We start from the raw sequence: 22116 nt of genomic DNA on the forward strand, positions 1-22116 counted from the left end.
TTATTTTGTCACAAACACACAAATGCTCATTTTTGCTTTAAAAAATATTTAAAAAAACACAATTATTGTAAACTTAGAAACAATATTATAAGAATTACTTTATCTAATAGACAAGAATTTGTATTTATATTTCGAAAGTTTTATTTTTAGTTTTTGTTTAAGAAATAGGGTAACTCCGGTATATACGCGGCGCGAAGATTTAAGCTGCAAAAGTCAGAAAGAATAAAGATAATTTGCTTGGAACCATTTTCTTACACGCCTTTATGTTACTTTAGTATTGTGCTGTAATTTTAGATTTTTACTCTGAATATTAAAGAAACCATCGTGAGTCGAATCACTTTGCCAATGTTATAAGCGGCGCAGCGTTGTATTGAAATGTAAAATGATTTCTCTTTCTCTTTTTTTCTCTCTCTCTCTTTGTAATTTGTGTTTGGTTCCTTTGCATTATTTTATGTTATGTAATTTTGCGTTATCTTATTATTTTTTTTTGTAATTTTTATTTGATGTTTTTGTTTTTTAATTGATTTTTATTTTTATTTTTTACGCCTGCATTTTCGTACACTTTCTTTCTTTTTTTTTTTTTTTCTTACGCATGTATGTTCTTAAAAGGTTTGCCCTAGAACTGCAATACACGCATAATCAATCAATCAATCGGTAGGAAGTGTAAAAAATTTACTGATTATTTCGTGATACATAAGTGTAGAAAGATAAAAAAGAATGAAATACATAACAATACAAATTCTTTGTTCAATTTGATTGTCCCACTTATGAATGGTTATAAATCTCACTCTTTCTAATTTGCGACAAAAGTGCAAAGTTTAAAAAAATTTTTTTTCCACACACAAAAATATAAGAAAATAAATATTTTGTATTTCTAAATTTTTCTATCAGCAGAGAATATAAACTTTCTATTCGTACAGTTTATTTTCCAAATACAGCAGATATAACATTTAAATCAAGTTTTCGATGTCGTATATATCGGAATTACTATTTAATAATCAAATTTTAATAATCAAATAACCAATATAAAATGGTTACAAAGTATATTAATCGGCGATCTTTCTCTTCTTATTTATTCATTATTTTAAATTTACTTTTTTTTATAACATTAATAATGTCAAAGGTAAAGAAGAAAATATTTAAAGTAATATTAAAGTAATATTATTTAAGGTAACAATTTTTACGATGGGCTAGTTTTATTCTTATAAAACAGTATGTTAAATTTGTATATTTCTCGTTTTATTCTTGCTGGGACAAAATTGTTTACGACGTGACGCTATTGATGGAGAACGATTTGGCGCCATAACCCAGATTTTTTTTTTTAAATGGACTTATTTGATTTTTGTGGAAAACCCTTCAATTCTATTTAATCGATTTTTATTTAATCTTGCCAGTTATGCGTTATACGTGCGATCGCACTTCACTTTTCACAGGTTCCCTTTTTTTTCATTTTACAATATAGTTCATAAATGCTTTTGAATATTAATTAGGATTGATGTGTATCGTGAAAACGATTCTTGTAAAAAATAGAATGGTGAAAAATTTTGTTCCAAAACTTTGTAAAATAATATATCCATCTTTAAATAATCCATTTCTGCAATTAGGCTAACGTTAAAGAAGACTGTTTCAGTTTAGAATAAAACGGTTTCAATTCATAAAAAATCGACTTTTAGAACAAGGAGAGCGTCTGAAAGATCACGCATAAGTCATCTCAACGTAGGAAATACTTTAGCGGATAACTCATACGAAAGACTAATAAGAGAAAATACAATTCTTCAGACTATTAATAATTTCCACTTTTCTCTCGCAGTGAGAAAAGGAAGGAGGTGTCGCTCTGTGAAAAACTGAAGAATAATCATTTTCGAGTTCCCTCTTTCTCTCGCTCTTTTAAGCCGACAATGCACACATCAGCGCTGTCTGCGGCGCGGCCGCCAAAAAGAAAACAAAAACAAAAAAAAAAAAATAAAAGAAAAGGATGACACGTCGTTAATATCCCGAGTTCCTGGTTATTAAGGATGTTCGGCGGAGGAGACGTCACCCATTGTAATCGTTCGCGGTTACAAACGGTCGCGCCAACTACCGAAAGGCGTGACTGGAAAATAGTTTTACCGCGTCGCGCGCGCGATGGAAATGCCCATCAAATCACAAAAGATACGTAACACACGGTGACAATAGATGCCATCGTGCCTCGCTGTCAATACCCATTTCGCTTCTACGAGCACAGAAGTGACGGCCGGCCCGACGGGCGTGAAAACTGCACTGGAAAAAAACGTCGCCGTACGCGCCGTAATAGAATGCGCGGTAACGTGCGTTACGTCGTCGTAACGCCGCGTCGCGTCCCGTCGCGGCCCCGCTGCCGCCGGCGACGATCTAATTGCGCTGTCGCGGTGTGATCTTCCACTCTGCAATCCCCTGTTTTTGAAGCCGTAGAACGGAGAATTGCGTCGAACGGGACGAAAATGGGACGCGATCCTGAATATTCCATACGAGCCGCATCTCACGCGCGCGCGCAATAACGCGGCGAAAATAAATTTGCGAAGGCTTGGCTTACATCGATATGTATTTTAAATTGCGCGTTATCGATTCTTTACTTTCCCAGCACTCGGGGAAAATGGAATATTTCCCTCTCTCCTCCCTCCCCTCCCCCCGGGTTTTCGGGGTCAAATATCAAATGATTCTCGATCGTAAATTGGAACGTGTACACTGGGACACGCACACGCGCGGAGGACAAAAAATGATTTCACCCGTCGACGAAATGATGAAAATCATTTTTCAATTCGAGATTCAATCGTTTCCGCATGCTTTCGCACATTAGTGCAACACACGTGCGTATTACCATTTTTTTCCTATCGCGTTAAATTTTAATGAAAGCCCTTCCCATCAATATACTTTGAGGCTCGACGTAATCAACTTCATATTTGGCGAAGGGTGGGCTGTTATTGAGACGAGCGCTTATCAAAATCTGATGAGGAACGAAGGATCCTCCGTATTTTGTTAACGCAATTCCGCTGCCATCTATACGGCAGAGCAATTTCTGCTTCCGGGGGAAAAAGGAGATATTACGGAATGACATTAAGTATTCCGCGGAGCGTAAAATGGACAGCGAAGCTGTTTTTCACACATTAGTTCGGCTTTAAACTACTCACCATCATCAATCTCTCGTACTCTTCCTCAATGACCGTGCCATTGTAGTACCTCTTGTCCGATTTCGTGTCCGGGTAGTAGAAGCCTCGTTTGCAAACGCATCGATAACTACCGCGGCGGAAGCCAAGCCCAGGAATGGCGATGCACTGCGAATAGAAGACAAAACGATCAATTGTATCTAATCAGTGCTACGTGTTCAAGCTTTTCTCTATTATGGATGACTGTAATCCATCGGAATTGTTTAGCGATAGCTGAGCACGCGGATCTCGCTCGCGGCTGAACGCGAACAATCGAGCATTCGTCTCTTGATTATAAATTTACCCATATTTCACTGCGATGCGTTGCATTGCGACCTTTTAAAAAAATCTCAGTTGTTCTATCTAGTCTGCTACGTGCGCGCGCATATATTAATAACGTAAACTAGAGAAGGGTCCGTCAATACTGGGCGCTCCGTTTTCCTTTTTGATAATATCTCTTGAACGAAAGATGAAATAAAGCTTTGAAAATACGAACTAAAAGATGTTTTCTATTAAACGGTATAGCAGTTTTTATAATACTGTATTTCGTATTTTGTAATAATTAATGTTTCTTTTTGCAACATAATGGGAAAACAATCCGAGAATCGATGACCGAAACTGGCATTCTAGGTAGAATTCAGACACGACCCAATAGGAAAGAAGTTAACTATAAAATAAATTGATAAACTACGTAATAAAAAAATATTTTGATGTATTAAACAACAAAATTTATAAAATTAGAGAGATAGAATTAAACTCCTTTCCACTTTATGCGTTTTTTTTTTGTATTTTATTAGTGGATCTGTCACGTCCAACGCTGTTTTTTATCCAAACACATAAAAAAAAATCTGAAAATTCATTAAATATCTATCAACATTGCTAAAAATTTTATAGTCATTGTTTATTTTCACTTTACGTTTATTTTATTTTTTACGCTGCACATCTATTTTATATTTCTAATCGCATCACAACGAGAAAAATAATAAAAAGAAAAATAATAAACGAAATAGATTTAGTAAGGTACAAACATGTAAAATGATTTAATATTACCAGTAATATGCTCACTATTGTTTCAACATGGTTATTACAGAAATAAAAACCCATAGTTCATACACTCGTAGCTCTTTTTCTTTATAAAACCTGCTGAAAACAAAAAATTCTTGAAAAACGAAAATAAAATTTGCAAGAAAAAACTGTTTAGCAGATTTTATACAAAAAAAGTCATAAATATATAAACTGTGGATTTTTATTTTTTTAATTATCTAAGTAAATCGTGTTTTTATCCGTATTAATATAGTACGAGTATAATATTTAGCTTCCAAGAAATACGAGGTTTAGAAGAAGAGTAAGCTATAGTATCGTCGACTTTCCTCTAAACGTATGCTTTAGAAAACATTTTATACTGAAACTGCTCCTTGTTAAAATTTTTATGTTGAATTGACATTTCTTAAATGTTAAAATAACACAATTTATTAATAGAGGAACAAATAACATAAAAATAGTGTAGTTTCGAAACGAAGGTTCCAAGATAAATGAATTTATATGTGCCACTCTTTAAATTCTTTGGAGTAGAATCCCACTCTATAAAAATCCTGCCAGTCTTGATAAAGAGTGGCAGGATTTTCACACTTTTAGAGTGGAATTCCATTCTTTTAGATAAAATTCCACTCCAAAAATTTTAGAGAGCAACTTATATTATAAATATTAATTTTACAGAAAAAATATGTTTCCACAATCTGTTTTCAAATTATGTCGAAATGTTACATATTTTCCATGGTAATGTTTTACATAATATTTATGCGCGAAAAGTAAAATTTTCGCTGCCATAGCTAATCATGATTTGTTGCCGCAACTATAAATTTATAAACTACAGTATAACGATTTGCTGTTGTTCCTAATACGTAAATAAAGTAGCAAAACATGCGTATCTGTTAGGATCGTACAGCAACATAAAAGTAGTAATCGGAGCTAATCGATATGTCAGAGATATAATGCACTTGACGGTAGTTAATTAATGTAGCCGTTATAAATACGCTTTTAGCTGCAGGGTATATTTTGGATACAGTAAATATGTTCATCTGCAGCTAAATTCGCGTATCGGGTAGCAAAACTTTTTCAACTAATTAATATAGGTATCACGGGTAAGATAATTGCTGTCAATAAATTACAGCCGTAATTTAGTTACAATATGTTGCTTTTAGCTACGGCAGCTACTTTTTTCCGTGTGCGTTATTTTTTTCTAAAATTTCAGATAACACGTTTGTCCAAAATCGAGACCCAAGACGTCTTCTTAAAGATGTCTTCAGCACATCTTTATATGATGTTTAAAGACGCCTTTAAAATATCATGTCCCGATTTTAAACATTATGCTGCCTGGGACTATTAATTTTCTGTTAAATCACTTTGAAAATTTGAGTGAATTGTTTGAAATATGCAATATTAAATTTAAAGCAAATATTTCAACTGCAGTGTAATAAAGCATAGCACGTTTGGACTAGGCCACGTTTTGGAAAGGCCAATTTGATTAATCTTGAAAATAATCATAAATTTTTAGATATATCGCACAAAATTGAATTAACAATTATTAGAGAAAAACTTTTGTTAAAATTAATTTAAAATAAATCAGTAAAATTTTATGTTAAGATTGAAATAGGTCAGCAATAAAAACTCGGGGAATCAATGTTGCAACTTTAACGTCCGGATTTAATTTACAATACTTTAATTTTAAAGGTTATGGGATCTAAAATAACAAAATAAAAGAAAAAACGTTTAATTAGAAAGGATTGCGAGTAGCTTATAGTAAAAGCGAGCGAAATACATTGTCTTTCGTATACATTTATGGCGACGCTATTACCGTTTAAATAAAAAAAAACGAGGTAATATTAAAAAAATATCACAGTTGAAATGAAAATCTCCATCAAAATGAAGATCTACGATAAACCACGGCCGTATTGCAAAACGGACCAGTCCAAGGTAGTTGAAACAAGCAGTAAAAGTAGAATAAAAGAACAAAAGATAAAACGCGGGGCGGAATGGCGTCATGAGAGGAAAAAAAAGAGAAAAAAATGAAAAAGGAAAAACGCAAAAAATGATTCTTATATCGTTTTTATAACACGAACATGTTTTATCCGTCGAAAGCCCCGCAGTTCACGCGACCGACGTGGAGAAGTGTGCTCGAAAACGTTCTCTCCAAATTGCGATCCTCTCCAAGTTCGTGAGTTATCGTTTGCCGCGAATCGGAAAAACGCGCGGTTTCGGGAAAACACCGGGGGGTTTAAAGTTTCGAGGTTTACATAAGGCGCCCGGCCGACAAGTGATATGTACGCCATTCTACATTTCCCGTAATTTTCCAGGATTTTTCCCCGCGTATTTACCTACACCCTTACGTGTAAGTGGAGAAGAGCTGAACTATCAAAAATTTAGACTGACATCTCCATAATAACGAAGATATTAAAAATTTGTAATTTAAATTTAAATGGAGAATTTAAAATCACGTTACAAAGGGAAGTTAATGTTGGATACCATTCGGGTTTTTAACCGCGACAAGCGTTTCGTGAAATTTGTCAAGAAATCCACGGAGGAAAATACGTGACTTACACTACAATTTAAATATTCCCCGACAATCTAAACTGCAAAAATAAAAAAACTCAATAATCTCGGCGAACGGAAATTTAGTTTAAAAATTTGTAAAAAGAGAGAGAGAGAGAGAGAGAGAGAGAGAGAGAGGAGAGAGAGAGAGAGAGAGAGAGAGAGAGGAAAGAGTCTTTGACGCATTCTCACCTGCGTCACTCTCCCCCTTGCTCATTTCCTTTCTCTCTTTCGCACGCACGAGCTTTAATCTATGAAAAGTATAAAACGCGCCGATAACGCGCGCACGGTTTGTTAGAGAGCGGGGGACAAAAACGTCGCGCGAACCGGAAGAGAAGGGCGGGGGTGGGGGTAATGTTTTTCGCGCGGCGGATGCGAGCTCTGGTAGCGCGGCAGGGTCGACAGCGGCATTTACAAATAGAGTCGGTCTCCAAGCGGAAAAACGTCTCCTCGGTGGTTTTGCCCTATTCCGTGCGGTACGTTTAAGCGCGTCTCGCGTCCCGCGTCACGCCCCCGCCCCCGACACTCTCGCGGGGAAGGACACTCGCGGGAAACATCGATCGTCGGGAAGAACGCAGTCGGGAAATTAGCATTACCTCGGTGGTGCGCTTTTTGCACTTGTCGCTGGCGGCGAATATGTTGAGCTGCGTGGACCCAGCCGGCAACGGGCACTGATCTATGTCTACCCGGCGCAGGTCTATGTCGATACCACTGGTGCCCCTGCGAACGATAAATCAAACGTTTTGCGATTAAACGCTTTGCGGCGGGCGGCCACGTATAAGATGGGCTCTAACGCTTCAGACTTGAGCGAGCGCCGACTTGCTGCTTCGCTTTCAGCTTGTAAGGGATGAAATCTCTGGCGGCGCGGCCGCGTCGGAGAGGCGCGAACGTCGACGCCGCGCGCCGCCGCCGCCGCCGCCACCGCGCCGTTTATTGGAATTAGATTACTAGTGGAAACTAACGTCTGTTTTTACGGAATTCAAGTAGTAACTAACATCTGTTCCTAACTGGCATCCGCGCAAACTTGTATAATTGCGCTTTCCCATGTCCTTAGGGATTAAGCTTTAACGACAGGCCGCTTCATTATTCACGTTCCTAAAGCGCCAAAGTGGCGCGTGGAAAAAGGAGGTAGAAAAATTCTAGAGAGGAGGTGAAATGTAGAAAAAATTTTATTACGCAAGAAAGGCGGACTTAAAAATCTGTTCTGAATACATGTACGCGCATGGAGAAAGAGAGAGAGAGAGAGAGAGAGAGAGAGAGAGAGAGAGAGAGGCGTTATTAAAAAAGTGGTTATTAAAATCTTGTTTCGCGATCTCGCAAAACTTTTTTTTTCTCCCGCCGCGCTGGGCCGCTTCCTACCTGCACGCGTGCGCCTCGCACACGCCTCGCAGTTTTATACGTACGTACATATATATAATCTTTAACATCAAATCAAATTCTCCTGCCTCGTGTCTCCTGATGCATAATTCAACAGTGCGCGTGTTGCAGCCGATTATGCGTGCAATATATCTTCCGCTGATTCGACTCGTGTAACCCGATAATCCTTCCTCCGACATAAAACGCAATATGGTCGCTTTGTACGAGGAACAGATATACGATATCAGCAGTTACTTCGTAACATTCAATAAACTCTCATCGCGCATCGAGAGATTCTCTCTTTCTCAAGATTTTTCTTTTCCTCTCTCTCTCTCTCTCTCTTTTTTTTTTTTTTGATATCTCCTCAAACGTTCCATTGAAATTCTCAAGTGAAAAAAGCTTGATCGCGGAGCGGCAAGGAAGGTACCGCCCCTGCTGTCCCTTTGAAATTGCGAAACCCAATGCAAAATCGTTTTTCAATTAATCCAGGTCTAAAATTAATTTCTCGATATCGAAAGCGCCGTAATTATTTTTAACCCTTTTGCCAACGGAATAACCGACGGCACCGCCCCAGACCTGGGACACCCCGTATAACGAGCCCCGTCTGACTCCCCCACTTTCGATAGTTGGCCAGTATCGATTCTTGATTTGCAAGAATTACGATGCGTTCGCAGTTGCGCTGATAACAAATTTCCTTTAAACGGATATTGCATTCTTCGGAGCGACATAGCCCCCGTTCTTTTCCGTCCGCCAACATTTACCATGATTTCTGCGTGCGGTGGTCCGTGAAATTTTGCATTTTTGGATTTAAACGCGCGAACGGGAGAGCGACGTTATTTCCGACATACGATTGCGAACGAATTTTCGCCACCGGCGAATATATCACTTGGATATTTTGTGAATGGTGATTTCGCTTAGTCCAGTCAAGTGGAAACGTTTCAGCTACAAAGCGAATGCGCTTTAATTTACTCGGACAGCAAACGCTAAATAAATTTAATTTCTTAGTTACATAGTCATGGAATCTTTTGCATAAAGCTCCATTTCAGTCGTTCTTGTTTTTTTTTAACGTACGAGCTAAAAGCGTTCAAATCAGGAGGAAGCAACGCGTTACTTGCAACGTCGTTATAATTATTTCTTTTCAGTAACGGATAACGAAGTTATTTTTCTTTTTTCGTAATTTTAACAATAACGCAGTTTATCAATAACTGAATTTAACAGCTTCAACTTTTTACATTGTAAACCTATTTGTAATAACTTCTGTTGCGCGTATTTAATCCTCAGTTTTTGACTGGAAATTATACTCAGTTGTTATACTTCAGATTTTAAGTATAGCTTTGAGATGTCAGAGTTACATTTTAGAAATAATTTTAAGTACGATGTTATCATGTTGAAATTTTTAAACACAGTTAAAAAAGTACAGAAAAATTATATATTTTGCTGTAACTACAAATATAATAGAAACCAAAATTTTTTATTTGCATTTTGAGCGTTTTTTTTTAAATCCTGCTGTTGACATTTGTTGTAATTTTGTGAATTTAAGAGATAAAAAATAATACCGTTTTTTTTTCAAATATTTTAACAAAATATATTAGAAAACTAAATTTTTTATTTAGTGTGATCTAGTTTTAATATTGAAAAGGTAACTATAAAAACGTCCCGTAATAGTAACGTTATTTTTAGAAGGAAGCTTTATCAAGCTTCCTGATTGAAATGTGAAATCTAATTATTTCTGATCCACGTCTTCACATGAAGGAATATAGGTAGGGTATAACTTCTTACAGCGAACACAACGCGTGTACGATCCAAACAGATTAAACACGCTATCTCGTTTCGCAGCGCAAGAATCCAGTTTCACGGGAAATAGATTTCTTTCGATCGTTATTTCATTGTGCGCCGTTGCGGACCCAGGACAACAATTTTATATTGAGGCAAAGACTAGATTCATATCCCGCCGCGCCGCTGTCGGAGGAAACACTTTGCACTACGAATTTTTTGAAAAACATCTCGGAACTGCACACAAAACAAAGACAAATACGAAAATGGCAATAATGTACCCTCGTATACTATCGCGCGCCATTGTTACCATGAAATTGCAAGAATTTTCGTCCGAACTGTGGCTGGGCTGAATCGCAAAGGATAGTATTTCCCATTTTGAAGGCAAAACAATTAATACCATTGTATTGTTTCATGGAAAATGAGAAAGAAGGAAACATAAAGAGAGAGAGAAGAAGAGAAAGAGAAAGAGAGAGAGAGAGAGAGATTCTCGGTCTGCTGACACAGAGACTTCAAATGGCTGTTCTCAGAATAGAACTGAAAGCTCTCCGAACAGTAAAATCAATTTGCATAACTGAGTTCCGTTCATATTTTAGATTAACTCTTCGTCTCATATGACAGCACATTTACAACATATCTAAATTTGCCATTAAAATAAATTGAATATTGATTTAACGTCGCCTTCTGTTCCGTTTCCCTCCACGTACGCTACTTTAGTAAAAACTTGTTGCGATCGTTAATTTCGTACGTGTGGGTTGAAACCCTTTTACTGGGAACATATGTGTTAACAAGACGATACCGTTTTTCTTCTCGAACACTCTTCTTATCCAGCGCAGATAAAAATTTAATTTTATATTTATATATATATATATATATATATATATATATATATATATATATATGTATGTATATAGGAAGTGATAGTTAATTGGATCACGTGTATGCAAAACCAGCTAACAATGTTGCGGTTGTTGGTTGGATTCTTCCTGCATTTAATCCAATTATTCTACCGGGCAACGTCAATCAATATAAATATTTGAAAACGGTGAGAGGCGCAGACAAGTTTCCGGCTTGCAATAAAATAAAATCAGATTAAATCAAAATCAGATTAAGTAAAATATAATACGTAAATACAACCGAAAAATAGATTTACGCAGATACAGCTGGATTCGCTGTTATAGATGTCTCATTAATTTTTAACGCACAATTATACGTATTTACTATTGTCATTTTATCTGTACAACTTTATTAAAACGCTGTAATTTAAAATTGATTTTATTGAATTGGAATAAAAGTTCGGAGCTTTCGTTGTTTCTCAAGCGGAATTTCAAATAAAATGTTTAGGTATTTGTACATACTCGTACATACTCGTAGATGCGTTTGAACACATATGCGTGCCGTTACGCGAACTTTTATTCCAGTCCAATATTTTACTGAACATTCAAAATTTAATATTATCACTGTGGAGAATTTACAAGTTACAAAATTGCAGCAATTTATAATTCCCGATATTATTCCCCTTTAAGGAACTCCACTGAAAGAAAATATTGTACAATTGTTTCGAAGCACTCCGCACATACGGGCATATATTTAAGCTATATAAGAATTTTCGACGGGCTATAATAAGATTCTATAAAGGGTATGATATCTGCATACTTCAACGCCAGGAAGGTGAGGAATGCTGGAAATATCTCGGCCTCGTGTTCATCAAATTGGTCGTATCGATTATCGATTGCAGCTGCGAAAGGCCTGGGTTTCAACGGGCGTTTCGAATTATCATCGCTTTCACGAAAGCGCGACTTCACCTTCCATTAAGTTAAGTAGAGTCGGCGTCTTGTTATTGTTCGATTAAGTGCACGTAAATATTCCTGCAATCTACGCAACAGTAGCTTGCATTAAAATTTAGATATAAACGGACGCAAATAAATAACCGTACAAAAATACGTGTAAGTACAATTGGATTAGGAATTCGATCAAGTAAATCGTTTTCCCTCCTTTTTTTTTTCAGAAGAAGAAAGCGCCGCGTATTTTATAAATGTTGATTAGTGTTATATAAAATCTCAATTAAGAGTTTCACTCACAGCTTATTTAATAAAGTGGAACTAGTCGGTACTAGATTTCATGAAGGAAAAAATCATTATTACGCTCGGTTGGATATATTTAAATACTGCACATCCGTCCGTATGTCCGCTCGATAATCGCGTTAGCAACGTTTTAAGCACGCAGTTGAAAGAATGTTGTAGTGAGCGCAATTTAATGTATACAGAGAATGAAATTAACTAAAAGCAGCGACGCATTTTAACCTCTGCCATCAAAACAAACAATTTTAACGTCGAGAGAGAGAGAGAGAGAGAGAGAGAGAGAGTATTCGCACATTTCATCTAATTTGATGAAAATGCTTTTTAACTTCCTTCATTAATATTCTCAATTACATTAATTTGTTTAATATGAATTAATGGACATAAATTTATTCAGAGAGATACTCCTGAATCCATTATGCGCATTATAATGCTGAGATTACGTCTAATTTTATTATTAGAATTTTTGCCTTTTTAATTTTTCATTCCACGTTAATACAATATTTCTCTCGCACGTACATACGTCGCGCGTTAAAAGGTAAAAAGAAAAGGTTGTGTACTCCACGAGTTGTCGAAGGAAAACAATCTCTTTTTTTTTTATTCCATGATTTTACGTATGAATCTCGCGCACCAATTATCTAGTGAATTGACCTTAATTGATTTTGTCTGTACCGCTGAAACGCTCGTATACAGACGTGTTTGTGTTTATTTATTTACTCGTCATCATGCGAGGGACGGAAGCGCACATGTGTGTTCCATTATTCCCGAGTTGTTCCATAAGAATGCTGGGACGTGACGTGTATAATTATCGGCGCGTAATACCGGGGCGCAAGTTAGGTCGGAGATAATAAGGTAACCGGTTAAACGTATAAATTAGGTGCGCATGTGCCTCGGAGGTTTTAGCAAACTCCCGATGCCGTGGTAACGCGGTGACCCGTGCCGAAAGCCCAAGCCCAGGTCGGTTACCGTATTACAAATTAGATCCGCTAACTCTTCTCTAGCAGATAATTCGTTTAACCGTCCAGGCGCAAAATAGAGCGGGGAAACCGGGATGGCCTTGGCTAAGTGGATTTTTCAGCTGGACATAGAAGTGACATAATTACTAGTAATTATAAGCGCCCTGTCGCGCCCTATACACACCCCGATCCGCCGGAGTTAAAGATCCGGGCAAACTTGGGGAACGGGGAAACCGAGCTTCCGGCAAGCGTAGGATACAAGGTGTTCGCGACCGATTGCATTTCCCTTCCAGTCTGCTGATCCTTCGACAAACTTGGCCAATCTTTCCTTCAAGAAAACTCGTTGGATTACTCGCTCGCTTGTAGTCACCTGTGGAAGTGCAACTGTCCCTTATATCTCCCTTCACAGATAATTCCGAGTAAACTTTATCTGAATAGAAATTCAATTTTGAACTTTTCAGATATCTATTCGAGATTCGCGCGGACTTCTCGAGAAATTACGACTGCTGCCACGTCAGGGATAAAATTGGCAAATTGACCCGTTAAAAAGTATTACGATTGAAATGGCTACGGGACACCGTATACGTGACTTTGTCATGATCTTACTTTGCTTGGATGGTAATTTGCTTAAGTACTAATTTTCTTGGTCCTAACATGCTTGGATGCTAACTTCCTTGAATACCAAATTCCTGGCACCCAGATTTCAAGGAGTCCAAGCATATAAGGCTTGGCTTTGATCCTAGTTTAGTTGGATAGTCATTGGCCTAGATGCCAGTTTGCTTAGATCTCATCTTCTCCTTTCTCTCTATTAAATCCCATCTGTTGTTTGTTAGATCTCTTTCTCTCTCCCTTCTTATCTCAGGTTCCTTCTTCTGTAAGAGATACGTAATACGAAACATGTACACTTGAGAGAATAAATGAAATTAGAAGCGTGGCAATTAAATTCTCGATAAGTAAAACATTTTAAAAATAAAAAAAGGTATATTAGAAAAAATAAAAAGTAGAAAAATAAAAAAAATATATACCAAGCAATTAGAACAATGGTCGATAAAATTTAATAAGTAAATCGTGAATATTAAAATTAATAATCGTAAAATAAATTAAACTTAAATCAAAGAATTGAGTCAAATATGTAAAAATAAAGAATTTTAAATTTGTGTCACGAAATTTAAAAAATTGATAAAGTAATAAAAAATAAAAAAAAAAGAAACCACTGCATACAAAATGGACATAAAGTTTTAAAAGTAAAGCTTTAATGCAAACGATAAGTTAATTGACTGTTGGAGTGGATTTTGTAAAAAAATAAATAAATTACAAACTTCAAGAATAAAACTCAATCAATTCGAAACAATAAACAAAGAGACAGATAAAATATGCAATCTAATAAAATAGAATAAAATAAAATATAAAATAAAACGAGTAACTAAATTAAATGTATACTAGTGAAAAAAAGGGACGCCAGTGATTTAATAACCGTTTTAATTAACACTCCTCGCTTCAATTGCGAGTCTCTCATTCGCGATTGTAAGAAATTCAGTTTCTGCTCTGTCTCCCTGAAGAATCTGTCATATCTATGAAATGGAGATTCCCCAGCTTGCACTTGATGTGAAATAAACGATGCACGAACGCGTAGATAGCCGAGAGAGAAAGAGGAGGAGGAAGTGGTGGAGAAATTCCCAATGGAGAGAGAACGACGCGGCTGTCGCGATGCCGAATGTTATCATCCTACCGTCTTCATCATCGTCGTTGTCTCTTTGATTCCATACGTAACTCGTCAGCGAAATGCTTTCGCGAGACGTGATGCATAATGTGTATCACGAGGGCGCATCAAAGTGCATGAGTTCTAGTTGTATTATTAGTCACATAGGCAACGGTTAATTATATTATCTCGTATTTTCGGTGCTACGAAATATTGGTTACAGAGACAGAACGCACGACAGAATTCTAGAATTTCTTTAAAATTTATCACATCGAATAACAAATTTGGAATTACATTCAATTTTTGCTGTTGTCAAAAAATTTGGAATATTACCATAATTTTCTCATACGCTTTTATTTCTCATAAATTATACATTTTGATTTATTACGTTTCAAGGAAACGTATACATCCATGGATCAAAATGAGGCATACGAATTTTTCATGGAAAAATGGAAATAGAGAACTCGTGTTCATTTCATTGTAGAGATCCTACTTTTCTCTGCTTGACATTTAAATTTTAGTCACCCAGTTTCCTTGAATCACATTTGTAAAAAACAACGTTTATCACTATTGCTACAGAGTTCATCAAAAAGCAAAATGGTACGAGCTTTATAAAATTGAAATTAGATCTAGTGTTTGATATAGCCATTTCTCGAAATATTATGTTTGAACAATATGGCAGCTGGTCAAAGCCAGCATAACGGTTTTTCACTTATAAAGGACGGTAGGTAAGCCGATTTTGGTATTCGCAATGGTAAGTAAAAACGATATGCTTTTTTTATAGTTTTTGAGCTGTTAAATATAGTTCTGACGTTTACAAAATTTTAATTTGCCGGGAAAGTATTAAAATTAAAATATAAAGCTATTAAATATATATAAGGTTATTACGAGAACAAATGTTAATGAAAATGTAAAACTGTAGTAAATTAAACAACGTTAAGTAATGAAAATCACTTGATTTGTGAACAATACAAATTAATAAGTGAAGAAGGTTTTATTCGAGCTTACCAAATCGTGTTGCGTAAAAATTATCTTTTGCGTGAATCGTATAATTTCCAGTAGTAAAATATTAAAATAGAAAATATTCTAGAAAAAAAGTCTTTGAAAGTTGCAGTGAAAAACAATGTTCTCAAGCGGCATAGTAAAGATTTAAAATATTTTCCATCGATGATGCCTTTGCTTTTAGATATTAATAATTTTATTATTATTTTACCAAGCAGAACATAAACTATTAAATATAAGAGCATTATCACTTTATTAGCACAAAACGCGCATTAATACGTTCGAAAAACTCAACAATAATAATTTATGGTACTAGATGTTTAACAGATTTATATTTCTATTTTAATAAAGAAGAATGTGGTACTATGGACATCCATTTACATTTTACGCAATAGTCTTGTTAATAATCAATATTTTAAACTAAAAATTTAACGATTGCGTTCATCAATTTAAATAATTCGTCAATAGATTCTAGATTCCAAGTTGTGACAAATTTATTATATTCAATATTATTTATAAAAATGTAACGACACTGTATAACGAGTTGAAGAGAAACAAGGGTGATAATATGGTTCACCACAAGAGAAAAATTAATGCAAATATGGTTTTAATTACAAAACACATTGTTTTGTTATAAAATTATATATCTCTTTGCAAAGAGAAAAACAAAGAGAAAATATTGCAGAATATTTCGTGCAAATGTATAACACGTATGTACGTACACATAAACCATCTGTACAAAGTGCAGTATTGAAAATCTATAATATTATACATATCATATAAATTATAGATTATCAGTAAAACTACCTTCAACTTATCGAATAATTACTTTGTTGATACGATATGAAAATTTTGAAAAAGAGATCATTAAGTCTGTTTAGTACGCACAAGAGCTTACATTAGCAAAATCTCTTGTTATTGTTTAACTTTGTTTAACTCGAAATATGTACGACCGAATAAAAAGTTAAATAACAAAAAAAAACACTCCAATGTACATACGTTCACGTAATGATACGCTCAAGTAAAAAGAATAAGAAAGTATGTGTAATTAAATTTTACAATGTACCTTGAAAATGTTTTAAAATATTTGAAAGTAAAAATGCCTTATAACATAACAAATAAGAGCTATTGTGTATTGGCATATTAGCGCCACTAGGTAAACAGGCTACTAAACAAATTATTCCATAAGTATTACATATTAAACTTAGTTTTGACTAATTTTTAAAATTTTTGCTTAAAAGACGAATTTATTTCAATAAGAGTATGAATTAGTATATTAATGAAGATATTTTTCATCGTTTTTTTATTACTTTTTTCCATCTTTCTGGCAAAAGTTAGATTCCGTAACGATAGAACGAGCCGTCTTTCAAAGTAAATCATTCGCGTATCTATTTTGGAACTTGCTCGTAATTGGAGATGTGTGTATCGGCGAGCGCAGACTGCATCGATCGGAAAAGATGGTAATACGATGGGGCTAAGTTTGGAGAACTTCCCATTCGAGCTTTAACAGTGTTTCTTTTACGGTTCTTGCAACATGTGGTCGCGCGTTGCCGTGCAAAAGAATCACTTTGCGTCGATTACTAATGACCTTTTTCGCGGACACAGAAGTAACGTTTAACACTTTTTAATAATTCTTCGAGTGTTCGAGTTGGATTTTTATCCAATGATGCTTCCAATTTGGCGTCCTCAAACTTTTCCAACTGTCCTGAATGTTCTTTGTCTTTTGTACTAAAATTACCATTTCCAAATCGTTTGCCAGTTTCTGTATTCTTTCTGTTGGAGCTTGTTTACCATAAGTTTCGGAAATCAATCGATCCTCTTTAGCTGCAGTTTTCTTCAGATTAAAGTAGTAAAAAAAGTACATGTAAAAAAAAACCTAATCACGATTCATTCAATTTAAATCGATTAAAAAATATCTCTGCAACAAATAACTTTTGCACTAAATTTTATTGATAGATGTCCAATCTTTAAAGGATAATCAGTTTCAGCTATCAAAGTTTATTTTTATAGCTAAAGTTATAAACGGCGAAAACTCAGTTTATCACCTAATAATAACTAGAATTTATTTAATGACGGAAGTAATACGAGTGGCCATAATTCTTATATGGCTCATAATATCACCTTCTCCTGTACTATCCCGATAAAGTAAAATGTTTTCAAAGTCATAATCAAGTTCAGCAGCTTAAAACACGCTGTTACAAACATAAAAATAAACCATCGCTTCTTGCCACCCCGGGAACCAAAATCGGCGCATTTTATCTTTCATTCTTTGGTTGTTTTTTATTTACGACAAAACTGAGTATCGTAAAAAAATCCCCCGATGAGCTCTTTTGTGTCTAAAAAAAAAAAAAATGTAAAAAATTGCAAGTCGATTGGCCGAACTGTTTTCCAAGATATAGTGAGATCGCGTGTTTTTAAAAATATGATTTAGGAAAGCACAAATATGAGAGAAACGATCAAAATTCTCGAGCAACAAAGAACGATACAATTATTAATGAAACTTTTATTTTTTTTATATTATTACAATGGAACATTTCAATTGTTCTAATGTTAGTCTTCATCAGCTGTACAATATAAAACTGTCTCTAATAAAAACCGTCTTATTTTTTTAATTATAAAATGAACAAAATGTATCAAAGGATCTAAGGATTGTTTATAGTACAAGTACAAGCTCAAACGTCAGACAGTGCTTATCTTTAAAACGGGAGATCACTTTGTCATGGTAATTTGTCCGAGGTCCGTCTAGAATTAAAACGATGATAACAATTCGCCAGTGGCGAGAATTCGAGTTAAATAAAAGAGCTCGTATATAATAACGTTAAAAGTTAAAATCACGACAGTCTATGGAAAAATAATTTAGAAAACTGAAATGAGTTTTATATTATTTTTTAATAAAATGTAAATTTTAATTAAATATCAGTTTAAATTAAATGCCAAATAGCAACGAGTATAATCTTTAAAATAAAATAAACACGACTTTTTATCTCTTGCATCTTTTTTATCCACAAAAATTCACAAAGTTAATTCTACACCTAACCGGTTAATTTTCCACACGTTATATTCTCCCTTAACCTTTAAGTACTGAGGTAAAAAATAGTGACGTAATAAATGGAGCACATAAAAGTGAAAATAAGATAGATATAGCATTTTATTTCTTTTTTTCGCGTGGCCATGAACCAACCTCAGTACTTGAAGGTTAAGTTGAACGTTTTTTAAGTTCATTTAAGATTAATAAAAAAAAAATATGTTTCGTTCTTTGCTTGTTTTAAGCTTTCGTACGCGTTATTTTTACATCCGTAATTGGATACTTCCACTAATTGGTCAAACTTCTGCCTTATTATTTAATAATTTCACAACCGCTACGCCATTATAGCAATTATCATTTTTGTCGGTTTATGCCTTCATATACCGGCGGCTAGAAGGACATGCGGTTTTAACGCACCTTGTATGGCTTTTACGACGAGATTTTCAGCCGAGCCATGGAGAAAGAGAAAGAGAGATATGTCGAGAACGAGCTTGTGCAGGTGAAATTCTGTTAAAACTAACTAAGCGAAGGCGGTCATGAAAACAATTTCACTTGCAACGAAGTAAGCGTCCTCGTAGTCTCTACAAAGCGTTACGTTCTCTACAGTCTACGATATTCCCGTTGTCGCGGAAACGACTGCTGCCTCGCATAAGATTGCTAAACAAGAGGAATTTGAAAATTTCCTGGACTTTTTACGGTTGCTCTTAAATCTCTACGCTTTTTTTTTTCATTTTTCAAGTTTCTAAAGATGTTTCCTAGATTCACTTTAACAAAGCATGCACCAGAAACAAGCTTTTTATATATATATATAAAAAGCTTATATATATAAAGCTATATATATATATATAATACAAGCTTTGCAAGAAATGGCACACCAGAAAACGTGCAGATATTTCTGAAATACATAAGATGTCGAGGTAGAGAGCTGTCGTAATTCTCGACAAGATAATCGCGTTGCTTTAAGCCATGACCGTGTCTTATTTAATTCTTCAAGCTGCATAAATAAAGTCATTTCAAAGCTACCTTATTTTTATTTTTTATCACATAAATGTCTACATCACATAAGCTACACTGAATTTAGCCTTAAATAAGAATCACTTTTAACTTTATTATTTTAAAATACTTTTAACATTAAAAATCGCTTTATATATTTGCATGTATTATATATATAATTCAAAATTAATTTAAGTTGATTTAATTTTTAGCTTCATTTTTAATAAGATTCTTCGTTAATGCAACTTTTAACATAAATTAATTTTACAAGTTATTAATTTTTATTTAGTTTAGTGTAAAAAAGTATTAACATAAACATTAATCAAATTCAATTTGTTTAGTGTGTTGAGTTTACATAAGAGAATAACCTACTTTCTCGGGATTATCTCAATTTTTTTTTCTTGCCATCTGATCGGTTAGAAGAAGGGTATAACGGGTTTGATTGATCAGGTCCTTAATTTATCACATCCTTCATTCCATCAAAAAAATTTTGACAAAATTATCAAAATCTTTTTAAATAATGGTTATCCATTGGATACAATTTTTTTCCACTATCGGAAAAAGACTATGTCCGCTTTGATCAACGTAACAATAAAATACATAATAAAAAGGAAGTTAAAAAAATCAGAGAATGAGAGAAAAAAGGATTCTTTTTCATTGTGCTATTTGTCCTGGGCATATCAGACAGATTTAAAAATTTATTTTGAAAAGACCAGGCGATGCATGTAGCGTACACAAAAAAAAATTAATTAATTAAGAAAATATATTAGAGCACAAAAGAATTAACTTGTAAAAATTGCGACGCGTCGTACGTTAAACATACAAAAAAATTATTAAAGACACGTATAAGTGAACACAAGAATCATATCAATAGGAATAAAGAGCAGCATGTATGTAATTACTGAGCACGGAATCACGTTGTTACACGAATTTGATTGGGAGCTTATAAGAATATTATATGGACAAAGAAATGCATCTTGGAAAAAGATTTATCTCTGAGATGATTTATGTACAGAAGCAAGCATGTGGTTTGAATATACAAAATGACACAGAACTATTTGATCCTGTTAACTTTGAATTGTTTATGAAAACACAAGTTTCCATCTCTCCGTTTCATACGACATAAACTCTCAGATTGCATTTGACACTCACGCTTTTAAGATCTCTGTGTTATATGTGTTATCTGCGGAAATGTCACATTACAACATGATATCTATTTATGTAAGTTTGCTCATAGTTTTACTTGTATTGTTTGAATAGAGCTCAGAGGAGAATTAATGGAATCTAATAATGCCCGTTATTATTTTACGTAGTTATAAGAAAGATTTATATATTTGACTGTCACATTCACAGACGTGACGCAAAAATAGATTGGTAACCGCTGTTTAAAAGATAATTTTTCACATACGCGATGCATTCATCAAGAATTAATTTTGTATACTGAAGATGGATTCAAAAACGGAGCCGAAACGTTTATTGTTAAAGTTCCTCATTTGTTCTTGAATAAAATTATTAATTATACACGACCTCCTTTGGCTCTTAATAGCATTTACTAACATTTCCTGACTTCAGAGCTAGTCTTCAGAGCTTTCATTATTTTAAATGAATCAGGTAAAGCTTCTAAAGCATTCAAAGATTTAGATGACCTGTTGTTTGATTAAGAAGGACATAAAACGAAATATATAAAATCTTTAGAAAGAAAGGGAATAAATCTAGCTAGCCAATATGTATTTTACATGTATTTTACATGGATCAGGCGCAAAGCTCCTAAAGCATTCAAAGACTCATATGATCTCTGGTTTCATGAAAAAGACCATAAAACGAAATATTTAAAATCTCTAGAGCGTTTACTATTTTAAAGTTTTGAAAGAAAAACGATATTTTCAATGATGCTAATTTTTGAGAAGCCAAAATTACACCGAAATGTCTAGAAATTTGCACAGATTCAAAGATTAATTACAAACCAAATTAAACTTAATTATAATATTTAAAAATAAAATAAAAGATTCCGTTTTTGTGATTAATAATTTTTAAATAACTTGAAAGATGTTTCGTTTCTTTGTATTTTCAATTTCTGCTTCCAGCTTTGTTACATAAATAAAAATATAATAACGCTCAATACTTAGAGTTTAATGAAAAGCTTTATTTATTTATAAATATTCTAATAGAAAAATGTATTTTATTTTTGTGAGTGATTAAAATATAATATATATTTTATTTTTACTTAGTTTATTTTAATATATTGATATTAATATTATTGTAGTATTTAATATTAATATCAGTATGGCAATATTAAAATAAAAATATTAAAAACTTTATAGTAATAGAGTTCTCAAAAAAGAAAATAAAAATTGAGTGATAAGATTATTCAGTTAAGGTGCTTCATCAAAATGTCACAAGATAAAACGACAAAGAATTGTCAATATAATTATCCATGTGCGGCAATCGTAGTGCAGATAGTTATTCGTCTGCTTTTGTGCTCTCC

At 34.2% G+C, this 22116-nt stretch overlaps 1 protein-coding gene across 3 annotated transcripts in view; it reads right to left on the reverse strand.

Annotated features, from left to right (window-relative positions):
- LOC105200605 (probable G-protein coupled receptor 158) overlaps positions 1-22116 on the reverse strand; it is a 167021-nt gene that overhangs the window by 36499 nt on the left and 108406 nt on the right. For all 3 annotated transcript variants that reach the window (XM_026139420.2, XM_026139417.2, XM_026139418.2), the window contains exons 4-5: positions 7346-7469; positions 3147-3290 (exon numbers count right to left, since the gene is read on the reverse strand). In XM_026139420.2, the coding sequence (XP_025995205.2) occupies positions 3147-3290; positions 7346-7469 (268 nt within the window). The remainder of the gene's footprint in view (positions 1-3146; positions 3291-7345; positions 7470-22116) is intronic.

This window comes from Solenopsis invicta, chromosome 11, assembly GCF_016802725.1.
Source record: "Solenopsis invicta isolate M01_SB chromosome 11, UNIL_Sinv_3.0, whole genome shotgun sequence".
NCBI classification, from domain to species: domain Eukaryota; kingdom Metazoa; phylum Arthropoda; class Insecta; order Hymenoptera; family Formicidae; genus Solenopsis; species Solenopsis invicta.